This window comes from Salvia hispanica, chromosome 6, assembly GCF_029641045.1.
Source record: "Salvia hispanica isolate PSC_SH4W2 chromosome 6, Shi_PSC_v1, whole genome shotgun sequence".
Taxonomy (NCBI): domain Eukaryota; kingdom Viridiplantae; phylum Streptophyta; class Magnoliopsida; order Lamiales; family Lamiaceae; genus Salvia; species Salvia hispanica.
Genome location: NC_142697.1, coordinates 18498860 through 18516494, shown reverse-complemented (window position 1 = coordinate 18516494; position 17635 = coordinate 18498860). Strand labels below are relative to the sequence as shown.

The window sequence follows — 17635 nt, the reverse complement described above, 5'->3', positions numbered from 1 at the left end:
GATTTAATAGTTTTACTAGGAAATACACAATTTCGATCATTTGAGGAACTTGTAACCATTATTTGTGTAGCCTAATACTTCCTCTGTCCCATCCTAGAAGTGAGACATTTCTTTTTCGATGCAAAATTTTATGTAATGTTATTTTGTGATCGAGTAGAATGAATAAATTAAGAGAAGAGGTCAAAATTGAGGGAATGCTATCTTTATTTTTAGAAATGTATTATTACTTTTCAGAAAGGAAAATGTGTGACAATAGGATAGAGGAGAGATGATATTAATTGGCGCTTACGACCTATACATATATTAATATTTAAGTAAATATTAGCTGTAAGTTACTATTTACTTTTGATTAATATATCCCCATATTTGAAAGTAAGAATAAAACCCGCAATTAAAAAAAAAATTATTACCAACTGAGAAGTGACTAATCGTGTAATAGATTTATAAATTATGCGTTAATTATTAGCAAATGACATGGATATAAAATCCCTTTTCGTAGGAAAAATACGTAAAAGTAAAATCCCTAGAACAAAAAGCCAATCACAAGAAAAATGGACAATTACGAAATACTAGTAGATTTCATTTCAACATTAATTTCATTTCAACATAAACACATAAGGTCATACTCGTTTCAGTCTCTCAGGAAAACAGAGCAGAGAGAGAAGATCATCAGCTGCAGTAGATTCAGCTCTGCTTGAAAGAACCCGCATCATCCAATCGGATCGGATCTAGCTCCGACGGGTCTTGTTCTTAACGAGCATCTCCCGAAGCTCGGCTGCGTCGATCTCCTTGGCGTGGTTTTCGGGTCGGTAGTATCCGGTTTTCGGGTCGGGCACCCACGAGATCTTACCGGACTCTTCCGATCCTTTCTTCAGCATCACGCTCGGAGCCCTGCCCCGCAAGCTGCTCTGCGATGCAGCTGCTTGTGCGAATCCCCTCCTGCATTAAAAAACAAATTTCACTCATACTTATATTTGTTCCACGATAATTAACCAACAATTACCAGATTGATTATAAATAAATACCTGGAGATGATATTTGAGAGTAGAGCAGAAACAGTCTTAGCGTTGGAGAAAGAGCGAGCCATTTTTGTTGGGGTAGAAATGCTGCAGAAAATTTTTTGTATTCAAAAATCTTCTGCAGCGGCTCTCTATTTCTCTTGGGATTACTTTGTGAGTTTTAGATGAGGGTGAGACGCCTAATATATAAAGGAAAAAAGTTAGGGTAGAATTGGAATTTCAATTATGAAAATTGAAAACTGGATATTTCAAGGAGCCCGCTGGCTAAAGTCGGCATACTTTCGTAACTATCTAACTTTTTTTTTTTTAATTATTACATGTAAATTTATTATATTTATACTATTAATTTAATAACCAATCTATTCTAGCAATATAGTCTCATTATATCAATCATCATATAAAGTGTGAAATACTACACTATCACCTTATAAATTAGATTTTGATAGTGGTATAAAAAAAATTCTAGTACAAATTATGTGAGATTATATGTTTATAATTAAGTAAATAAAGCTACAAATGTTTAGTTTATTCGACGAATCTTGATCATTACACCAACTTACTCAAGTTTTTATTTAACTCATTTTTATCTGTATTTCTATCTTATGAATATATTTGAATCAACTTTACTAAAATTTGGGATTAATTATTTCAAAAGTTATCTTCTACTACTTTGCCGGACGTTGCGTGCAATTTAAAGAAACAAAAATTAGTGTAATGGAGTGGTAAGTAATTGTTATGTTTGTAGAGTATTGATGCACTTGGCGCCACTTGCAGTAACCAGAAAGGTAAACTTTCTTATTTAAGGCATTTATTTAAGTTATTAATACTCGATCTGTTGTAAAAAATAATATTTAAAATTATATAAATTTTAATATATAATTGATAAAGTAAAAGAAAGACGGAAAGAAAAAATAAAAGAATAAAAATTTCTTAAATAGAATTGATATATTTTTAAGGGACATCGTAAAATGACAAATGTGGTCTATTTTTAAAGGACGGAATGTAGTATATTAATAATTTACTAATGAGATTCAAGATTGCCCATGAATAAGTTTTTGAGTGATTAGAGCAAAATTCGTTTTGAGCTCTTTATTTTACCAAGTTCATAAATTGTGTATTTTGCTACTATTCATGGAAAATATATTTCATTTACCTTGAATTGCTATGATTGGTAAATTGATGTTGCATATATAGGCGTCTAACTTAACTGCTAGCAAATTTATAATATTATTTTTAATGATAAAATAGAAAGTGAAATATGGAAATATAAGTTGAATTGGTCACCTTAACTTTGAAAATGAAAGTAAGACTTTTTTCGGCGTCAATGAACTTTCCTCGTGAGTGGCAATTATGCTGATGTCAGAGGAAGAAAATTTAATGGTGGTCGAGGAGATGCCAGAATTCGGAACGACACGTGTCTCTATTATTACATCATTCCAATCTAAACCATTCAAATACAGTAAATTTTTGGTAAAATCTCAATTAAGTTTTATAAAATTCCGTGAATGATTAGTATGTATAGTGGTTAATGGTGATGGCTCTCAATTAAACCTTTAATTCACATCTTACTTCAACTTTCATTACCTTACTATTTTCATTAAATTGAAGAGCAAATGGACCTAACACTCATCCTTTAACTTATTAACTTTCATAAAATTATAGAGACATGATAAAAGTCGGTGAAAGATTCACTAAAATTTAGCAACAAACCAACAATTTGATACCACCGATTTGTCCATTTGTCCAATTAGTACTAGTTAATAAGATTATCTTTCTGATAAGCTCTGTGGTGAGCAAACAGCCAGCAACGTGTTTGGGAAAGAAAAACACAACACATTATCTTATCATAGATTATTGCAATTCTTAATTCAAGAAACAATACCAATAATTGAACTCCAGATTCTCATTACAAGACGGATGAATAATATTCTACTATTTGCAATAAAAATATAGTTCACTTTTATCATTTTGATTCATCTCACAAAATTTATTTCTTTTTTTTAGAGTTCTCACCATATATTACACTATTATTTAGGTTTATTATCCATAAATAATATTTTAATTATAATATTTTTATATTTCTCACACCTATCAATTTTGTATTAAAATTATGTACCCAAAATCTCTATTTAGAGAGAGAAGGAATATAAACAAAGAGCGATATGATGCATTTTAGTTGTAACATTGCAATGTTACATGATGTTTCTGATGTGATAAAATAGCAATGTTATACATGGAGTAGATTAAATGAAAATTGAATAAGAAAATGAATTTGAGCCGGGTAATCTTTTTAAATTATAAAACCTCTTCTTTAGCGGAAGGCAACCACTTTTTAGTAGTTAGTGAGGAATGTTAATATAAACTAAAGATTGAACGAAGGCAAATAAAATGAGTTTTGTATTCTTTGATAGTAAATTCTTAATTTGCCTTTTACGAAAGTGGAGGGGATAAGTTCGACTTAGCAAGTGGCTATACGTTATAGACATACATAATTAATGTTGACAATAGTATACTTTTCTTCACATTGACGTTTGATCCGTAATTACTTTATTTTTCATATATGCTTGAAAAACTGTGACTATACTGATCATTAAGTACCAATTACTACAAGAGAATTTCCTAAGTTTTGATTTTATTCTTATCACAGTTTTTGAAGGAAAAATAACAATAAAATAAAATTCGATTGATTGTCAGTGTGGTTTTCATAGATACTCCAAACTGTCTTTATCACAGTTTTTAGTAAAAATAATAATAAAATAAACTTAAATTTGAGAACAAAAAAAATTTCAAGTGCAACGTCTCAAGGAATATGGAGAAGCCCTTTTTGTAGTTTGGCTTTATAGACTACCAAAAGACATGTTCCATGGGGATGAAATTAGGCCAAAAATACCAAACTAAGAATATGAAGCAAAGAGGGTAGTATTATTTATAACCATCACTAGTTGCAAGATTTTAATACTTTTTGTGGCTCTTCATGAATCATGATCATCCCACTTGTGGATTAAAAGGATTCAAATTTAAATGCTAAATATGGTGAAGAATTGTTTGTTCTTATTACGGATATTTTAAACGAAAATTACCATCCATGAGGCTAATATTCACACAGTCTGAATTCTGAAAGCCTAACTATATTATAAGATGTGACATGCATCATGATAGAGTATCAAAGATTCATGAACTTATAATAAGATAGATACACGAATCTATTCGATTAGAAACTGTAACAAAATTGGAGAGAACTAGTTTGTCCTTATCTACAAAGGGAAATGGAATTGAATAATTTTGTTGTGGGCCCATGAACCATAATGTATCATGCTATATTTAATAAAAGTTCTCTTAATCTTCTAATTGACTTGTCTCCTCAATCATTATTGAACAACATAGATGCTAGGTAAATCTATGTATTTTGATTCGATCAAATCAGTTAATCAAATAGTCATTGTAATTGAGAAATTGCAACTTTTGACTACAAACCTCCCACTTGGGCAAGTCAATAATATTTGGGATTTCGTGGAAATAGCATAACCAAAAAATAATCATTTTCTTAAATATCGTATTCAATCAAGCTTATGATATAACGGGACTAGATGGAGTAGTTCATCAATCCATAGTTAGAAAGAGGAAAATATAAATTTAGGACTCAGAATGGTTGAAACTTGATAGTATCAGTCTCAAGTTACAAAAATTCATGTTTTTTTTTTATAATTATTTTCTATAATCATTTTAATTGTTTATTCAATTTAGTTAATGAAGAAATTTTTATTGAAATTTAATAAAAATTGATTTCAAATAAAAAAGACTCGAATCGTATTTTTAGTAAGTATTTCAAGAGACACCTATATAGTATTTTTTTAGATACAAATATCCTCTCTTTTTTATAAATTTCTGTTTCTAAATATCAATAGAAACATGACTTCCACAACAATATTGGAAAATTAGATTCATCTATTGGGCCACACCGTGCAGTTGGAGCTGGACTGGGTTTAGGCCCAAGATCTAAGGCCCATTGCAAACAAAAGATGAGACAAATGCAGTAGCACTGTAGAGTCTAGACTCAATATGTAAAACATGGTGTCCATTTAAAGCTCTTCAAAACCATCTTCATCTCCTTCTTCTTCTATCCTTTGAAACTCTCTTCTCCATAATTCCATCTGCAAGATTTTGAATCCCCAGTCAAACACATATAACCGAAATCAACATGAGAATGAAAAGCTCCCCGGCAAACTCAAAATGAAACTCTACACGTTATTTCAATATTCAAAGTTGGTCACCTGATCATCAGAGAACTGCAGCTGCTCTGCAGCAAATAGTATCGTTTCACAGTCACCGAATGATGATTCTTTTCCGAGGTCTCTTGCAACTTTGTCATGCTCAACGATCTCCACCTTTAGGCCGTGGCTCACAAAGAGCTTGTCCATCCATTCTGCTGTTGTGGACTAAAATGGAGGCAAGGAACAGATTATGATCTTCTTGGAGAGGCGACTTCTCCAACAAAATTAAAACTTGCTCACCTTCGTGCCAGTCTCAGTTTTGACTAACCAGCTAGGGAGTTCTCCAAAGATAAAGGATCCCTTCATGGCTAACGCGCTCACAATGCTCAAAATATCTTGAAAGTTGGACAAAGTAACTACTGGAAGTCCCTGCAAGATTACAAACAGAAACCACCATCACGTAAAATTTCAGTAAAGACGTTGCTACGAGATATTATCTTTAATGATCATGGAAAGAATTCAATCCACCTGAAGAACCCACAGACTAGATCTGGTGCCGTTGTATCCTTTACTGCGTAGAGCTTCTTGAATGTCTGAGGTTTCTGATGGGACATGTAAGAGCAAGCACCTTCTTGGAATCTTGGCACCAACCTCTAATAGTTTAATTTTCATGAAAGATAAATACTGTCACCACACGCTCGAATTCTTGAGCAGATATTAAAAGTCACAATTTCAAAGGAATTAACTTGCATCAAATTTCAATAATCACCCTCAATGCCACGAAACTTAGTTAAATCATCAGTCGTATTACTATAAAAAATTGTGGATTGTTGAACAAAAAGAAGATATGGATGCTAGGAGATACTGAAATCTTGTGAGTTTAATTGGCAGACCTTCAAGCTTCTGAATAGATTGTCTAAATATTATATCCGGAGAAACATCAAATAGTACTGTCGATGCAGGCCAGTTAAGCCTATATGGCCGGGTGTCCATTCCATCCGTCAAGAGAACAATCTGCAACAAGACAACAGACTACATGACTTACAACTCATGCGAAAAAAACGGTCTTCACATATGTTGATGGCCATCTCTATGTAGAATCCAAATCACCACACAAATCCACCCAAGCAAAAACTCACCAATCAAATGTATGATTTTAAACCTAGAATCCCAACATTTGCTTCACCTAATCTAAGCTCTTTAGGTGTGTGTTAGACTAGGAAATTACCATTAAATACGCAGTGGGAAGCGACCAACATCATTCTCTAAGAATTCTCGATAACCAACAAGACAACATTGAGCCACAATGGAACAAAAAGGGTCAGGAAATTACACATGTATAAGATACCTGCCTAAGTCCATCGTCTTTTTGCATTGAGGTGATGAGTTTGTCATCAATAAACTTGGTTGCAAGGCAGTGCTTGTGCAAGTTTTGATTCACATCCATTTCAATATCAACAGACAGAAGGCATCTGATGTAAGGGTCCGTGAATAATGGATCTGCCCAAACATAAACAGTCAGCAACTTAACCAGCAAGTTGACTCAACATCCACAGAATTCCATCACTCATGCCATCACTTTCAAAGTATTCTATCCATGTAGTTTTGAGAGTGATACTGTTAATTTACAGAGAAGAATACTCTTTCTGAGCATTTGAGGTGGGATTTTTCAACCATGATGAAAGCTCGTTGACAATTATTACTTTCAACCCCAAAACATTAGACATAATACAGAAACAAGTAATCCAGCTATTCACAGACAGGTGTTCGAAGAAATGCCCCAAAGAAAATCAAGCTAAGAGAGCAGCGTTTCTTCCAGCGAATAAAATACACACACACACACAGCATGCCTGGACGGAGGGTCTCCTGGAAACGCAGGGAAGCGCGGTGGAGCGCCGCTTCGGCATTGTTGAATTTGCAATTTAATATGGGCTTTGTAGTTTTCTTTGAAGCGAGAAAGAGGTATGGCGTTGGCCTTGGCCGTGGAAGACAACTACTCATTGCTAATAATTTCATTCTCAGCTATTTTCTACCATTTCCATAGTTGCCCTTGCCTATATAACTCTATTTTACCCTTCCAATTAAAATATTCATTGCTACCAATCATTTCTTAGTACATAATTTAATTAGTTATGCAGATCTGAATAAAATGAGATCGATTAATCGAAGTAGGGTAGCATTCCATGCAATAAATTTCCTTTTTTACATTGTTGTTGATAAAGTAGTGGAGTAGTAGTATGCATTTCATAGCCCACGGATGAGCTACACTTGCTCAAATAACACCTGAAACTCTTAAAGATGATAATGTAACAAAAATAAGCCACAGCATCATAAAATAAATGCTAGTGATCCACGCCCAATGCCTCGGGCCACCGAGCTCCGCACCCAACGTCAGACGTCTGAACACCAGAACAACGATACAGCCTACCGACGTTGCAAAGAACATGAGCAAGGAGAAGCTTAGCCCCCCTACGTTCTCTATCCTTAATGGTTCCTTATACGCGATGTAGTTGTACGTCGTGTTGATGAGCCATGGCACACCAATGCCAACATATATATTCACCGAATTGCTGCATCAATGCAAGCAAATCCGTCTATAATTTACAGATAATGTTAACAGATTCATGAAATTAGATCATCTTTAGTGATTCACCAGTTAGAGATTTTGAAGGAAGTTGGGGGGAAATATTTGAAATCAGAGGGAGGGAGAACCTGCAAGTGATGTTAGCTATGGCAGAATCTGCTGTTATCTGCCGCTCTGCAGCAATCTTGCTAGCAACTAGATCGGGCCATGACGTTCCAGCGGCTAAAGCTGTTAATGCAATGGTGTATGGAGGAATACCTGCATATAGAAATTGCTTATAAAGTTATTAGCATAAGAATACGATAGAAGTTCTTAAACTAACATGTATGTACAGATACAAACCTGTGACACAGCTTATTAGATCTGTGAGCTTTGTCACAACATAAGCTATCCCAGCAATGAAAGCTAGAGAGAAAAGAAATGCAATCCATCCGTGGGCAATCTGATACGGAGGCACAAATGCGAACAGTAATTTCCATGGTGCAATGAGCAGCTTCCAAAAGGCCTTTACAAGGGAGAGGCATGGACTGTTTAATTTCCTTGATTCTGCTGTCTCCAACTGTTCAAGGAAGAAAGAATATTCAGAGAGAAGAAAGAAAAAGAAAGAGACAAATGCCAACATAGGCAACCAAGAAGGTTGAATTGGTATGTTTTCGACAAAATGATTTGATGCATCATCTAAATAAAAGAATCTGGTGCAGAGAGATAGGCACCTAATTAGGCAAAAATGATGTGGCATGTGCATAATCGCATATATTTGTTCGAGGTGGATAGGACGTTGGCAAACAAAGTGGAAGGGAGAAACTTAAAGAGTAGGTTGTTGACCACTTCCCGCTATTATACTAGTGTTTCCATAAACCACATACACAAAGTACAGATTAGGCTATATAAGGCCAGATAGATTACCGTGACAGCATCAATAAACTGCCTCTTCCAGATGGAGGCCAAATCATCTTTCTGAGGAATGTTGTCTTCAAGAGATTGTTCTGAGGAAAATTAAGCAATGCCGGTATTATGTAAATTATGATATGCAATGCCTTTAGTTTAAGATTTGAATGTCTGCATTTATAATGCTCCCGTTTGATTAACTCTGGGGAAACAAATCAAAGTTCTACATCTGATATCCTTGAACAGTCAAACATCATGGCTACACTAGTGAAACCATAGCTCTCATTTCATTCTATACAAACACAATCGTGCATGCACAAGCTGCATTTCACCATCTGGAAAATGACATTGATCTAATCACAATTCTTTGTGGTTAGTATATGGTCTTTAACAAAATCGGTTGCAACTAAAGGAGCAAAGGTAGTAGATATCTTTTTTCATTAAGTTCCAGTACAGGAAAAAGGAATGCATGGGGAAAATGATAATCAGGAAATAAAATTCATTAACAAGGATTACCTTCGTTACCAGAATGGACAGAGTATATGCCAGCTATATTCTTGTTTCTAACTTCATCGCCTTCATGTATTCCCGAGTACATATGAGGTTCCTCATCTCCTCTCCTGCACCGGGGAGTTTTTTCTGGTACCCAGTCTTCTGGCCTTTCATCTCTTTTCCTAATTAACAAACGTGATGGAAAGAACAGAACATGGATTTGTTTATCCTTGATGAGAAAGGAGGTAGTAATATAAAGCACACCAACCAAAGACCTACATGGGCAAGGAAACGAATGGCCAACGTTTATCTTGAGCATAGGCATGCGTAAGCAGAAGACCATATTGCCCTACAGTGAACAGAGCTTCCCAGAGAGTAATCACATTTGGAGTCCACACCTGCAAAGTTAAGGTTATTCTTCAAAGGGAAGTTTGTGATCTAAAATGATGAGTATGTTATATGAAAACTAATGAGAGAGAGTATTTGAAGTTTCGGCGGAGTAGTCAAATAAATCTATCACATTAGAAGTCAACTCCCAATTTTTGAGTCTGTTCTGTAGTGAATTGATTTCAAAGACAAAAAATATGACCTTTAGTATTATGTATAGCCAAATGTAAGCCCAGAAAGACCAAAAAAGCCCTACAAGCCATACTCCGATATCTGCTATCTTTTTTAGTTCTCCAGCTTTAGGAACAACGACACATACGGCATGGATGGGAAATAGATCAAAAGCAGCAGAACCAACAAGTGTTCCTGGACCTAAACCTGTTCAAAAAATTCAGAGGCAGTGTTACTATTCCAAGGGAAATACGTGAGAATCAAGCCAATGCTACATAAACATTTGGTGACATATTGCCGGATCTGCTTTCCTTCCAGAAGCAAGTACATACTCTATACAAAGCCACAACTAACTGTGCATGAATCTGTCAAAGAATCCATAACCTATTAACTAACAGAAAACGAAAACATTCTCATAATGTTCATGGTATATAATTGGTATCTCAGAAGAGTAAGAGTTCAATAAACTACTGAAAACGATTGATATCCAAGCTATGATATATAATTGGAAATAAGTGGTGTAAGTGCTCGAGAGAGGGAATTATGAAATATCACAATTATTAAAAACCAATTTGGAGAAAAAGAGACATTTAAGATTTCACAGTATATTTGTTACTTAATGCTCGGTGGCATATAAGGTTCTGTCACAAATAGAAGAAAGTTAAAGTTGTAAAAGAGGGCTGGCAAACCTCCAGCATATAACTCTCCAATATTTCTTATGGCATCAATTGTTGCCAATGAAATCTGAGGAAAACTAGTTCCAAATGCCAACAGCGCGATGTCAGCTACTGCATAATTCCAAACCTTTTTGTTTCGAATAACTTTAGTATTAGTAGTAGGATCTATCTCTTCCACAGCTCGAGAATGCTTGACCACAGTTTCCATGCAACGGAAGAAACGATCAGTAATAGCTGATAATCCAATAAAACAGTAGGCAAGAGCCAGGAAATATAAGAAGCCCCTCAAACCAAGGCCAAGCGTGGTCTCAAAATGGAAAAGCAAATAAAAAGGGCATTTCTCATGGCCAGAGTTATTGGAACCTCCATGCATGCTCTCCGAACTGTTACTATTTAGCGGGGCCATCTCAACTGAATAAACAGTTCAGTTTTCACAGCATCAGTCTTTTCCTCATTAATACCTAGTGTACACTGTACCTATAGCTGTATATATTCACATGAAAAATCAGGATATTAATCAAGAGTTCAAAATGACATAAAGTTGCATCGCATAGTTTACATAGCATGGACATGGAGTTTATCTTTCCCCGAATTAGAGCTCAGACTCCACATAGGGAGTTGGGACAAGATGCCTACCATAAAAAAAGAGAGAGATCACAACCGGAGCTAACGTGTATAAAAAACTGATCCTTGTGATATGATTCTCCACCGCTCCCTATCAAATATACCACCATAATTCATCTATATGCACTTGGATATCACTTTCTCTATCGTGGAAGACACTTAATTTAAATTTATCACAATAACTAATCTTGAAAAAATGCAGTTACCAACAACTTCACCAGACGAAGTTCCTGAAAAACTGTTTCAAGTTACACAAGGCCACGCAAAGACTGCTGCTAATAACAACTTAAATACAAGGATTGCAGCTTGTGCCAACAAAAAATTTAACTCTCGCGACAAACATCTGGAAAAAAAAAAAAAAAGTAGGAAAATATACCTGTCAAAGAATTAATGCGCCACCAGCCACAGAAAACGCACGCTTTACATATCAGATCATAGATCGACGGCCTTCAATAGACAGGGCCCCACCACCAGTCCACCAGTCAAACTCATACGTTCAGTTTGACTGTGCCCATTCGTCTTCAAAGAGCCCAATTATTGCGCAAATCAACAAACAGCAAATGCAATTGCGCGCCGAAATCCCAGAATTTTTGGGGAAGCGAAAAAAAACACAGGGTCAGACGACGGAAGAATAGCGAAAACTAAAAAGCGGCGACACCGGAAAACGGAGACTTGGGGCGGATTCGCGGCGAGAGGATCTGAAAATCGGCGGGTGGAAGAATATAGGGGAATGAGAAGAGGAGTACTTATTTAAGTGGAATGTGGAGTTTGGGAAGCAAACGTGCATGGACTGATATAGCTATCTGAATTCCATATCGATTCTCTATATGTATATAACATGTGACTTCACTCTCTTTAAATCAGGTGACTAGGTTAATTTCAAAAAGCAACTTTTTTAAAGTCTCACAATTGAGGTTGCATTTACATTTGCTAACTCAACAATAATGATTGCATTTCCTAACTCAATAATTGATAACTCAACAGATGGGATTGCTTTTGATTACTCATGAAAATAAATATCACCTGAATTTTTTTTATTGACAAAGACTTGATTGGTCTGTTTGTAGACTTTTATTAGAGCTTTTTTTTTTCGGTAAAAATGACTGAATATTGTACAAAAGTGCCTCAGATATACATTGTACAAGGACAATTTTTATAGCTCACTTTATTATTTTTCTCACATGACATATTTGCAGTACTTCATGAAAATAAATTATATCAATATCTCTAGACTAATCTTCAATTCATTTGATGTACTTTTTTTTACTTTTGGTATCGTACTTACCATTTTTTGTCATTTTGATCTTTTCAATCTTTAGGGAAAATTTGACAATTTTTTTTTTTTTTATTTTCATCTATTTTTTCTCTTAGTTCTCTCTTATCTTGTCATTTTCTCTCTTAATTAATAATTTTGTTTTATACTAAAAGGTAAACTATTGTTTATTCATCGAATTTTAATTAGATTCCTCATAAAATTAACTTCAATTGTATATTCTTTTTGGTAATTACATTATCATGTACAAAGACAGTTATGTTTTTTTTTTTACCACGGCACTTTGTGCGGCTACTGCATGTTATTCTAATGTGTAAGTGCAACTAAGCTGTGTTGAAATTTTTGCAAGACATTTGAAAATTCTTATTGTGGAATACTACAACTGAGCATTTGTTTCATTTTTCCGTTCCGGATAGGATTAGTCACAACTCACAATACAAATGGTATAATACTGACAAAATTAACCGAACCACATTACCAAAGTGGAATTAATTTTTGTCAAACAAAAATATTACTATAACAATGACTTTTCTATCTTTGAAAATTTCGGTGCTACCCACACTAATCTTAACTTTTGCCACCAATGCTAATTTCCGCCCTTCTTAGAGTCGAATGGCCGTTTTTAAGGGGTCCGACAATAATTTAATCATAATTACAAATTTTAATGAATAACATGAGGCAATTAGAGCACTGCTAATAAATGCGAATAGGCTAACTTACGTTGTGGATATCTAGAGGCATTAAGCTACGGCAAAACAATTACTACAACCTGGCTGATTGGGTCACTATTTTTTAAAAACTGGAGTCAAATTCTATAAAGAAAGAAAGTGTTAGATGGAGGTAACTAGGTAAGAGTGGAAGGGAACTTACCCAACCAAGCAAAAGGAACGCATCATCGAAAAGCAATCACAGCACCAAATCAACAACTTAGACAAATAACTAAACCCAAATTAGGAAACTGAGTTGGGTTAGTATGCTCCAATAAAGAAATCTGAAAAAAAAACCCAACACAACAAACCAAAAGCCAACTTAACTGAACCCACAAAATTATATACAATCAGTGATATTAGAATTTGTGGGAAATGATAGTGGCATGCAATTATGTAGAATAAAAAGGGATATTCTCTCATCAAAATTCAATCTCATAAGCAGTCTCAATCTTAGAAAGAAGAAAGAACAAACACAAATTGATCCAAAAAAGTGGTTTTGACAATTTTGAGCAAGCATGAAATGAACATGAAACTTAATCTCTCTATACTTAATCTTCGTCCTCGCCCTCTTGCTCAGCAATGTTGAAGTAACGCAGTTCGTACACATTTCTGTCTTTGTTGGAAGAAATCACACGAAGCCAATCCCTCACATTGTGCTTCTTCAAGTATTTTTTTGTCAAATACTTCAAGTACCTGCACAACAACAAGGGGCACAATCTTTTAACCAGAAAAGAACATAACCACAAAGTGTAAACACACACACGCCATTCTTTGAAATTATTCACCCTATGATTCAACATTATATAGTCCTATCATTCGAATAGAGAATTACAAATTCCACATTTGTTCTGAAATTTCATTCAACAAAACTTCATATGAATGCTAATAATATCCCCAATATTTCAATCATCATTCTCTCACTTAGTAAAGGGTAGCTGCATTGCTAGGGGAGCAAATCAGAACGAACACAAAACTAGGAATTCAGTTGTTCACAACTCATAGATATAGCAATTGACGCATATCCTAAACACCGCTCACAACTAAACATATTAGCAATCGACGCATATCTAACTACGAAGGAATGGATGTAACGTATGTTTTACCTGATTCAATATTTAACTATCTCAATGGCCTCATCCAAATATGCAACTCGAAAACATTACACAAAACAAAAGGTTAATTAACCTACCTTTTGGAGAAAGCGGAATCAGCTGTGACGGTGATCTTGCTCTTTTCACGGCTGACAGTAACGGAATCGCCGAGGGCACCAGCTTTGCCTCCGACCTTAATTCTCTCCTGCAAAAACTTCTCCAGCGAAGCGATCTCCATGATCTTGTCGTCCACCGGCTTCGTGCAATCGATCACGAAGGTAACCCCCTTCTTCTTCCCACCCTTCGACGCCGCAGCCGCCGTGACTTTGCTCATCTTCGCACACTTTCTTTTTCTCCTGCAAAAATCAACCAGAATTACAACAGATCGACGCACGAATAAACTGAAAATGGAAGATTTCACTGAAAAGGTCGCGCATTTGCTCACAGGTAAATCGAACGGCTGAGTACGTGAACTGTGTAGAGAGTGGGTGGGGAAGAGAGATAAATGGATATATTAGGGTTTTTTAGTTTGTCGAAATGGGCTTTAGGGTTTAGGTTTTTGATCCAGATTGAGAGAGTGAAAATTGAGTAGCTTGGGCTGGGCCTCGATGTTGATGTTGATGTTGATGTTGATGTTTGAATGAAAAATGTATTCATTCATAAAAGAAGTAAAAATTGCAAGTTCGCATAAAATATTTTGATATTTTAAAAAGTTCAAATAAATGCTTATTTCTGCATAGTTGTATCGAATTATCTATGTTTATAAACGTTGAGTATGGAGTGAATCGTTTCTTTCTATTGAATTTAGTGTATTGTTTTTTTACCTTACACATACACGGATACACCCACTATAGCGAACAAATAATAATGAGCAGCTTTTTTTATCAATGAAAAAAATACTCTAAATCATAAGTTAATTCACCAAAAAGATAAAAACATTACATCTGTACGTATCATAGTTAAAACAATATAGTGGAACCGAAAACAACAAACTACTCCATAAAATTTACAAGTAACAAAAATCAATTAGCATACATCAGCATTGTAGGGATCAGACCGCTTAGGATTCACTAATTACCGGAACCTCTTTTATTGATTGGGTCTGAGATGGCTAATCTCAGAAGTACAAGCCAATACAACAATGGTATCACGATTACTCACTAAATACAAGAGTTACAATCAAAACCCTAGACTAATCTTAAGTACTCCTCTGGTCTTGAGATTCCATCACTTCTGATTGCACCTGCACACTTAATAGAAGAATTAGGCACACAAGAAATGATCCCGAAGGATCTAAACCACAAGAAAGGACTAAGTTAGAGAATCGGGCCACGAGTGGCTCAGGTCACAGCAGTGACTGCACTAGGCCTCAGACCTCCTCAATCCTCACAGCAAGTCACAAAGGAGAGCACCGTTGAACGAACTCAAATCAGAGATCAGTGGAACCCTAGATCTCACCGGTCAACGCACACCACGGCCGTCTTACACGCGGACTCACACCAACAACTTCAGAACACAACCAAGAACACAAGAACCCTCACCACACACTCCAAGCATTTCGGGATTGGTCACAGACAAAAGACCAAACCCTAGAAAGAGAAGGAAACCGAAGAAGTTGCCTAGCACTCAATCTACACCGGTAGAACTCTTAGGAACTGAGAATCATCGGTGGAACGGAAAGCTCGAAGGAGAACTCCGACTGTATTCGCCGGAATCTTAGAGAGAAGGAAGAGAGTCGACAGTTTCTGAGAGCAAGAAAGAGAGAGAGATTGAATCGAATAAGGGAAGCCAAAAGGCTTCTCTCACTTAACAAACACACCTCACATCCGACGGCTGTGTGGCTTGATCCGCGTGGAGTTGCCAGGTGTCACACATCCAGCAGCCCTCACAAAGAAACGGGCCTAACTTAATTTGGGCCAACACACATTCTTATGGGCCCAGCTAAAAAGTAGCCCAACCGAATAATAATAGAAGCCCAAAGCAAGGAGTCCAATAATCCAACATTCTCCACCTTTGGACTACTTCTGGAGAAACAGGGGAGAGCCTTGGTCTACTGCTGCTTCATCATTGCCTACAAGGCATTCCTATCACCAAAGAACACAAAGTTAATTAGATAGAAGATGTCAGGTTGCCTAACAAAACACCAAATGGTAAACCAATTAGTTTTGTAGGACTTAGATTGCCTTGTGACTTCAGAGAGTCAGCAAGGTCTTTCCCCCGGGACATGCAATGCACATGCTAACCAAAATCAAAATGCAAATTTTTGATGCATGATAACAGCTTATCCACAGGAAGACATTTGGTACCCATATCAGCTGGGTTATGATCAGTATGCACCTTTTGTAAAAGAACTTCACCTTTTTCCACAACATCTCTAATGAAATGGAACCTAACATCTATATGCTTAGTTCTATCATGGAAAACAGGATTCTTACGAAGTTGAATGGCAGACTGACTATCAGAGTATAACACAGGAGCGGATTTAATAAAATTGAGTTTGGAGAAAACTCCCTTTAACCAGATTGCCTCCTTCATAGCCTCTGTTATGGCTATGTACTCTGATTCTGTTGTAGACAGAGCTACAATGTGTTGGAGTTGTGATTTCCAACTAACACAAGACTTGCAAACCTGAAACACATAGGAAGTTGTGGACTTCCTCTTATCCTTATCATTTGCATAGTTAGAATCAACAAAACCACACAACTCAACACCTTGATCATGCTTAGAAAAACACAAACCATACTTAGAAGTATTTTTCAGGTATCTAAGCAACCATTTGAGAGCCTCCCAATGCACTGGCCCAGGGTTAGACATGTATCTACTCAAGCAAGAAACAGCATAGGCAATATCAGGCCTAGTACTAACCATAAGATACATCACAGAGCCAATAGTATTAGAATAAGGGACCTTTTGCATAGCTTTCACCTCAGATTCAGTTGTAGGATAAAGGTCCTTACTCAACAAAAAATGAGCAGCTAAAGGAACAGAAGCAATTTTAGCACCTAGCATATTAAAATTCTCAAGAATTTTTTGCACATAAGGTTCCTGATGAAGGGCCAGAGAAGAGGACTTTCTATCCCGAAGGATATTGATCCCCAAAATCTTTTTAGCATCACCAAGATCTTTCATGTCAAAATTTTCACACAAAGCACTTTGCACATGTTTAATAGACTTGATGCAAGGACCCATAATAAGCATGCCATCCACATACAGCAGCAAGAACACAGGCATTTTATCAAGGTTTTTCACATACAAACAGGCATCAAAGGTACTCCTAACAAAGCCTAACTTCTGCATGCATGCATTAAACTTGATATTCCACTACCTAGGAGATTATTTAAGACCATACAGAGCCTTCTTAAGCAAACACACATGATTGGGAAAGTTAGGATCCACACAACCCTCTGGTTGTTTCATGTATATAGGTTTATCCAAATCACCATGAAGGAAAGCAGTTTTGACATCCATTTGCTTTAATTCCCAATTAAAATGAGCACATAAGGCAAGC

At 35.9% G+C, this 17635-nt stretch overlaps 4 protein-coding genes across 9 annotated transcripts; all 4 read right to left on the bottom strand.

The window, feature by feature from the left end:
* Nucleotides 1–559: 559 nt before the first annotated feature.
* LOC125203309 (protein SENESCENCE-ASSOCIATED GENE 21, mitochondrial-like) lies at nucleotides 560–1185 on the bottom strand. The gene is made up of 2 exons (XM_048101624.2): nucleotides 1026–1185; nucleotides 560–939 (listed from the first exon to the last, which is right to left on the bottom strand). Exons 1-2 carry the CDS (start codon nucleotides 1085–1087, stop codon nucleotides 729–731), a joined length of 273 nt encoding a protein of 90 aa, XP_047957581.1. The 5' UTR covers nucleotides 1088–1185; the 3' UTR covers nucleotides 560–728.
* A 3617-nt stretch (nucleotides 1186–4802) lies between these two features.
* Nucleotides 4803–7329, bottom strand: LOC125206047 (S-adenosyl-L-methionine-dependent methyltransferases superfamily protein). 2 transcript variants are annotated; one of them, XM_089061850.1, is made up of 7 exons: nucleotides 7081–7329; nucleotides 6564–6730; nucleotides 6124–6244; nucleotides 5759–5883; nucleotides 5531–5659; nucleotides 5291–5455; nucleotides 4803–5170 (listed from the first exon to the last, which is right to left on the bottom strand). In XM_089061850.1, the coding sequence occupies exons 1-7, from the start codon at nucleotides 7244–7246 to the stop codon at nucleotides 5099–5101; spliced, it is 945 nt and encodes a 314-aa protein (XP_088917976.1). In that variant the 5' UTR covers nucleotides 7247–7329; the 3' UTR covers nucleotides 4803–5098. The 2 variants fall into 2 exon arrangements, with proteins under 2 accessions (XP_088917976.1, XP_047961287.1); XM_048105330.2 differs by having other exon boundaries at nucleotides 6579–6730; nucleotides 7081–7280.
* Nucleotides 7330–7389: 60 nt separating this feature from the next.
* Nucleotides 7390–11987, bottom strand: LOC125206046 (magnesium/proton exchanger-like). 5 transcript variants are annotated; one of them, XM_048105329.2, is made up of 10 exons: nucleotides 11430–11987; nucleotides 11066–11144; nucleotides 10442–10912; nucleotides 9784–9959; nucleotides 9474–9592; nucleotides 9219–9376; nucleotides 8721–8800; nucleotides 8157–8373; nucleotides 7943–8072; nucleotides 7390–7800 (listed from the first exon to the last, which is right to left on the bottom strand). In XM_048105329.2, the coding sequence occupies exons 3-10, from the start codon at nucleotides 10833–10835 to the stop codon at nucleotides 7503–7505; spliced, it is 1572 nt and encodes a 523-aa protein (XP_047961286.1). In that variant the 5' UTR covers nucleotides 10836–10912; nucleotides 11066–11144; nucleotides 11430–11987; the 3' UTR covers nucleotides 7390–7502. The 5 variants fall into 5 exon arrangements, with proteins under 5 accessions (XP_047961286.1, XP_047961285.1, XP_088917975.1 ...); XM_048105328.2 differs by lacking the exon at nucleotides 11430–11987 and adding an exon at nucleotides 11260–11401; XM_089061849.1 differs by lacking the exon at nucleotides 11066–11144 and having other exon boundaries at nucleotides 10442–11061.
* Nucleotides 11988–13447: 1460 nt separating this feature from the next.
* On the bottom strand, nucleotides 13448–14683 carry LOC125203698 (large ribosomal subunit protein eL22z-like). The gene is made up of 3 exons (XM_048102108.2): nucleotides 14573–14683; nucleotides 14226–14483; nucleotides 13448–13729 (listed from the first exon to the last, which is right to left on the bottom strand). Exons 2-3 carry the CDS (start codon nucleotides 14459–14461, stop codon nucleotides 13585–13587), a joined length of 381 nt encoding a protein of 126 aa, XP_047958065.1. The 5' UTR covers nucleotides 14462–14483; nucleotides 14573–14683; the 3' UTR covers nucleotides 13448–13584.
* Nucleotides 14684–17635: the final 2952 nt, after the last annotated feature.

What these genes read in the sequence shown, in the direction of transcription:
- LOC125203309 (XM_048101624.2), bottom strand. Translation starts at nt 1,087, where the DNA reads ATGGCTCGCTCTTTCTCCAACGCTAAGACTGTTTCTGCTCTACTCTCA. An exon ending in CTCTCAAATATCATCTCCAG is followed by an intron (nt 940 to 1,025) that starts GTATTTATTTAT and finishes TTTTTAATGCAG; the next exon opens with GAGGGGATTCGCACAAGCAG.
- LOC125206047 (XM_089061850.1), bottom strand. Translation starts at nt 7,246, where the DNA reads ATGAAATTATTAGCAATGAGTAGTTGTCTTCCACGGCCAAGGCCAACG. An exon ending in CCAGGAGACCCTCCGTCCAG is followed by an intron (nt 6,731 to 7,080) that starts GCATGCTGTGTG and finishes ATGTTTGGGCAG; the next exon opens with ATCCATTATTCACGGACCCT. An exon ending in ATCTATTCAGAAGCTTGAAG is followed by an intron (nt 5,884 to 6,123) that starts GTCTGCCAATTA and finishes TTAAACTATTAG; the next exon opens with AGGTTGGTGCCAAGATTCCA.
- LOC125206046 (XM_048105329.2), bottom strand. Translation starts at nt 10,835, where the DNA reads ATGGCCCCGCTAAATAGTAACAGTTCGGAGAGCATGCATGGAGGTTCC. An exon ending in TGGAGAGTTATATGCTGGAG is followed by an intron (nt 9,960 to 10,441) that starts GTTTGCCAGCCC and finishes TTTTTTGAACAG; the next exon opens with GTTTAGGTCCAGGAACACTT. An exon ending in GGCTATACATAATACTAAAG is followed by an intron (nt 9,593 to 9,783) that starts GTCATATTTTTT and finishes TTAACTTTGCAG; the next exon opens with GTGTGGACTCCAAATGTGAT.
- LOC125203698 (XM_048102108.2), bottom strand. Translation starts at nt 14,461, where the DNA reads ATGAGCAAAGTCACGGCGGCTGCGGCGTCGAAGGGTGGGAAGAAGAAG. An exon ending in GATTCCGCTTTCTCCAAAAG is followed by an intron (nt 13,730 to 14,225) that starts GTAGGTTAATTA and finishes GTTGTTGTGCAG; the next exon opens with GTACTTGAAGTATTTGACAA.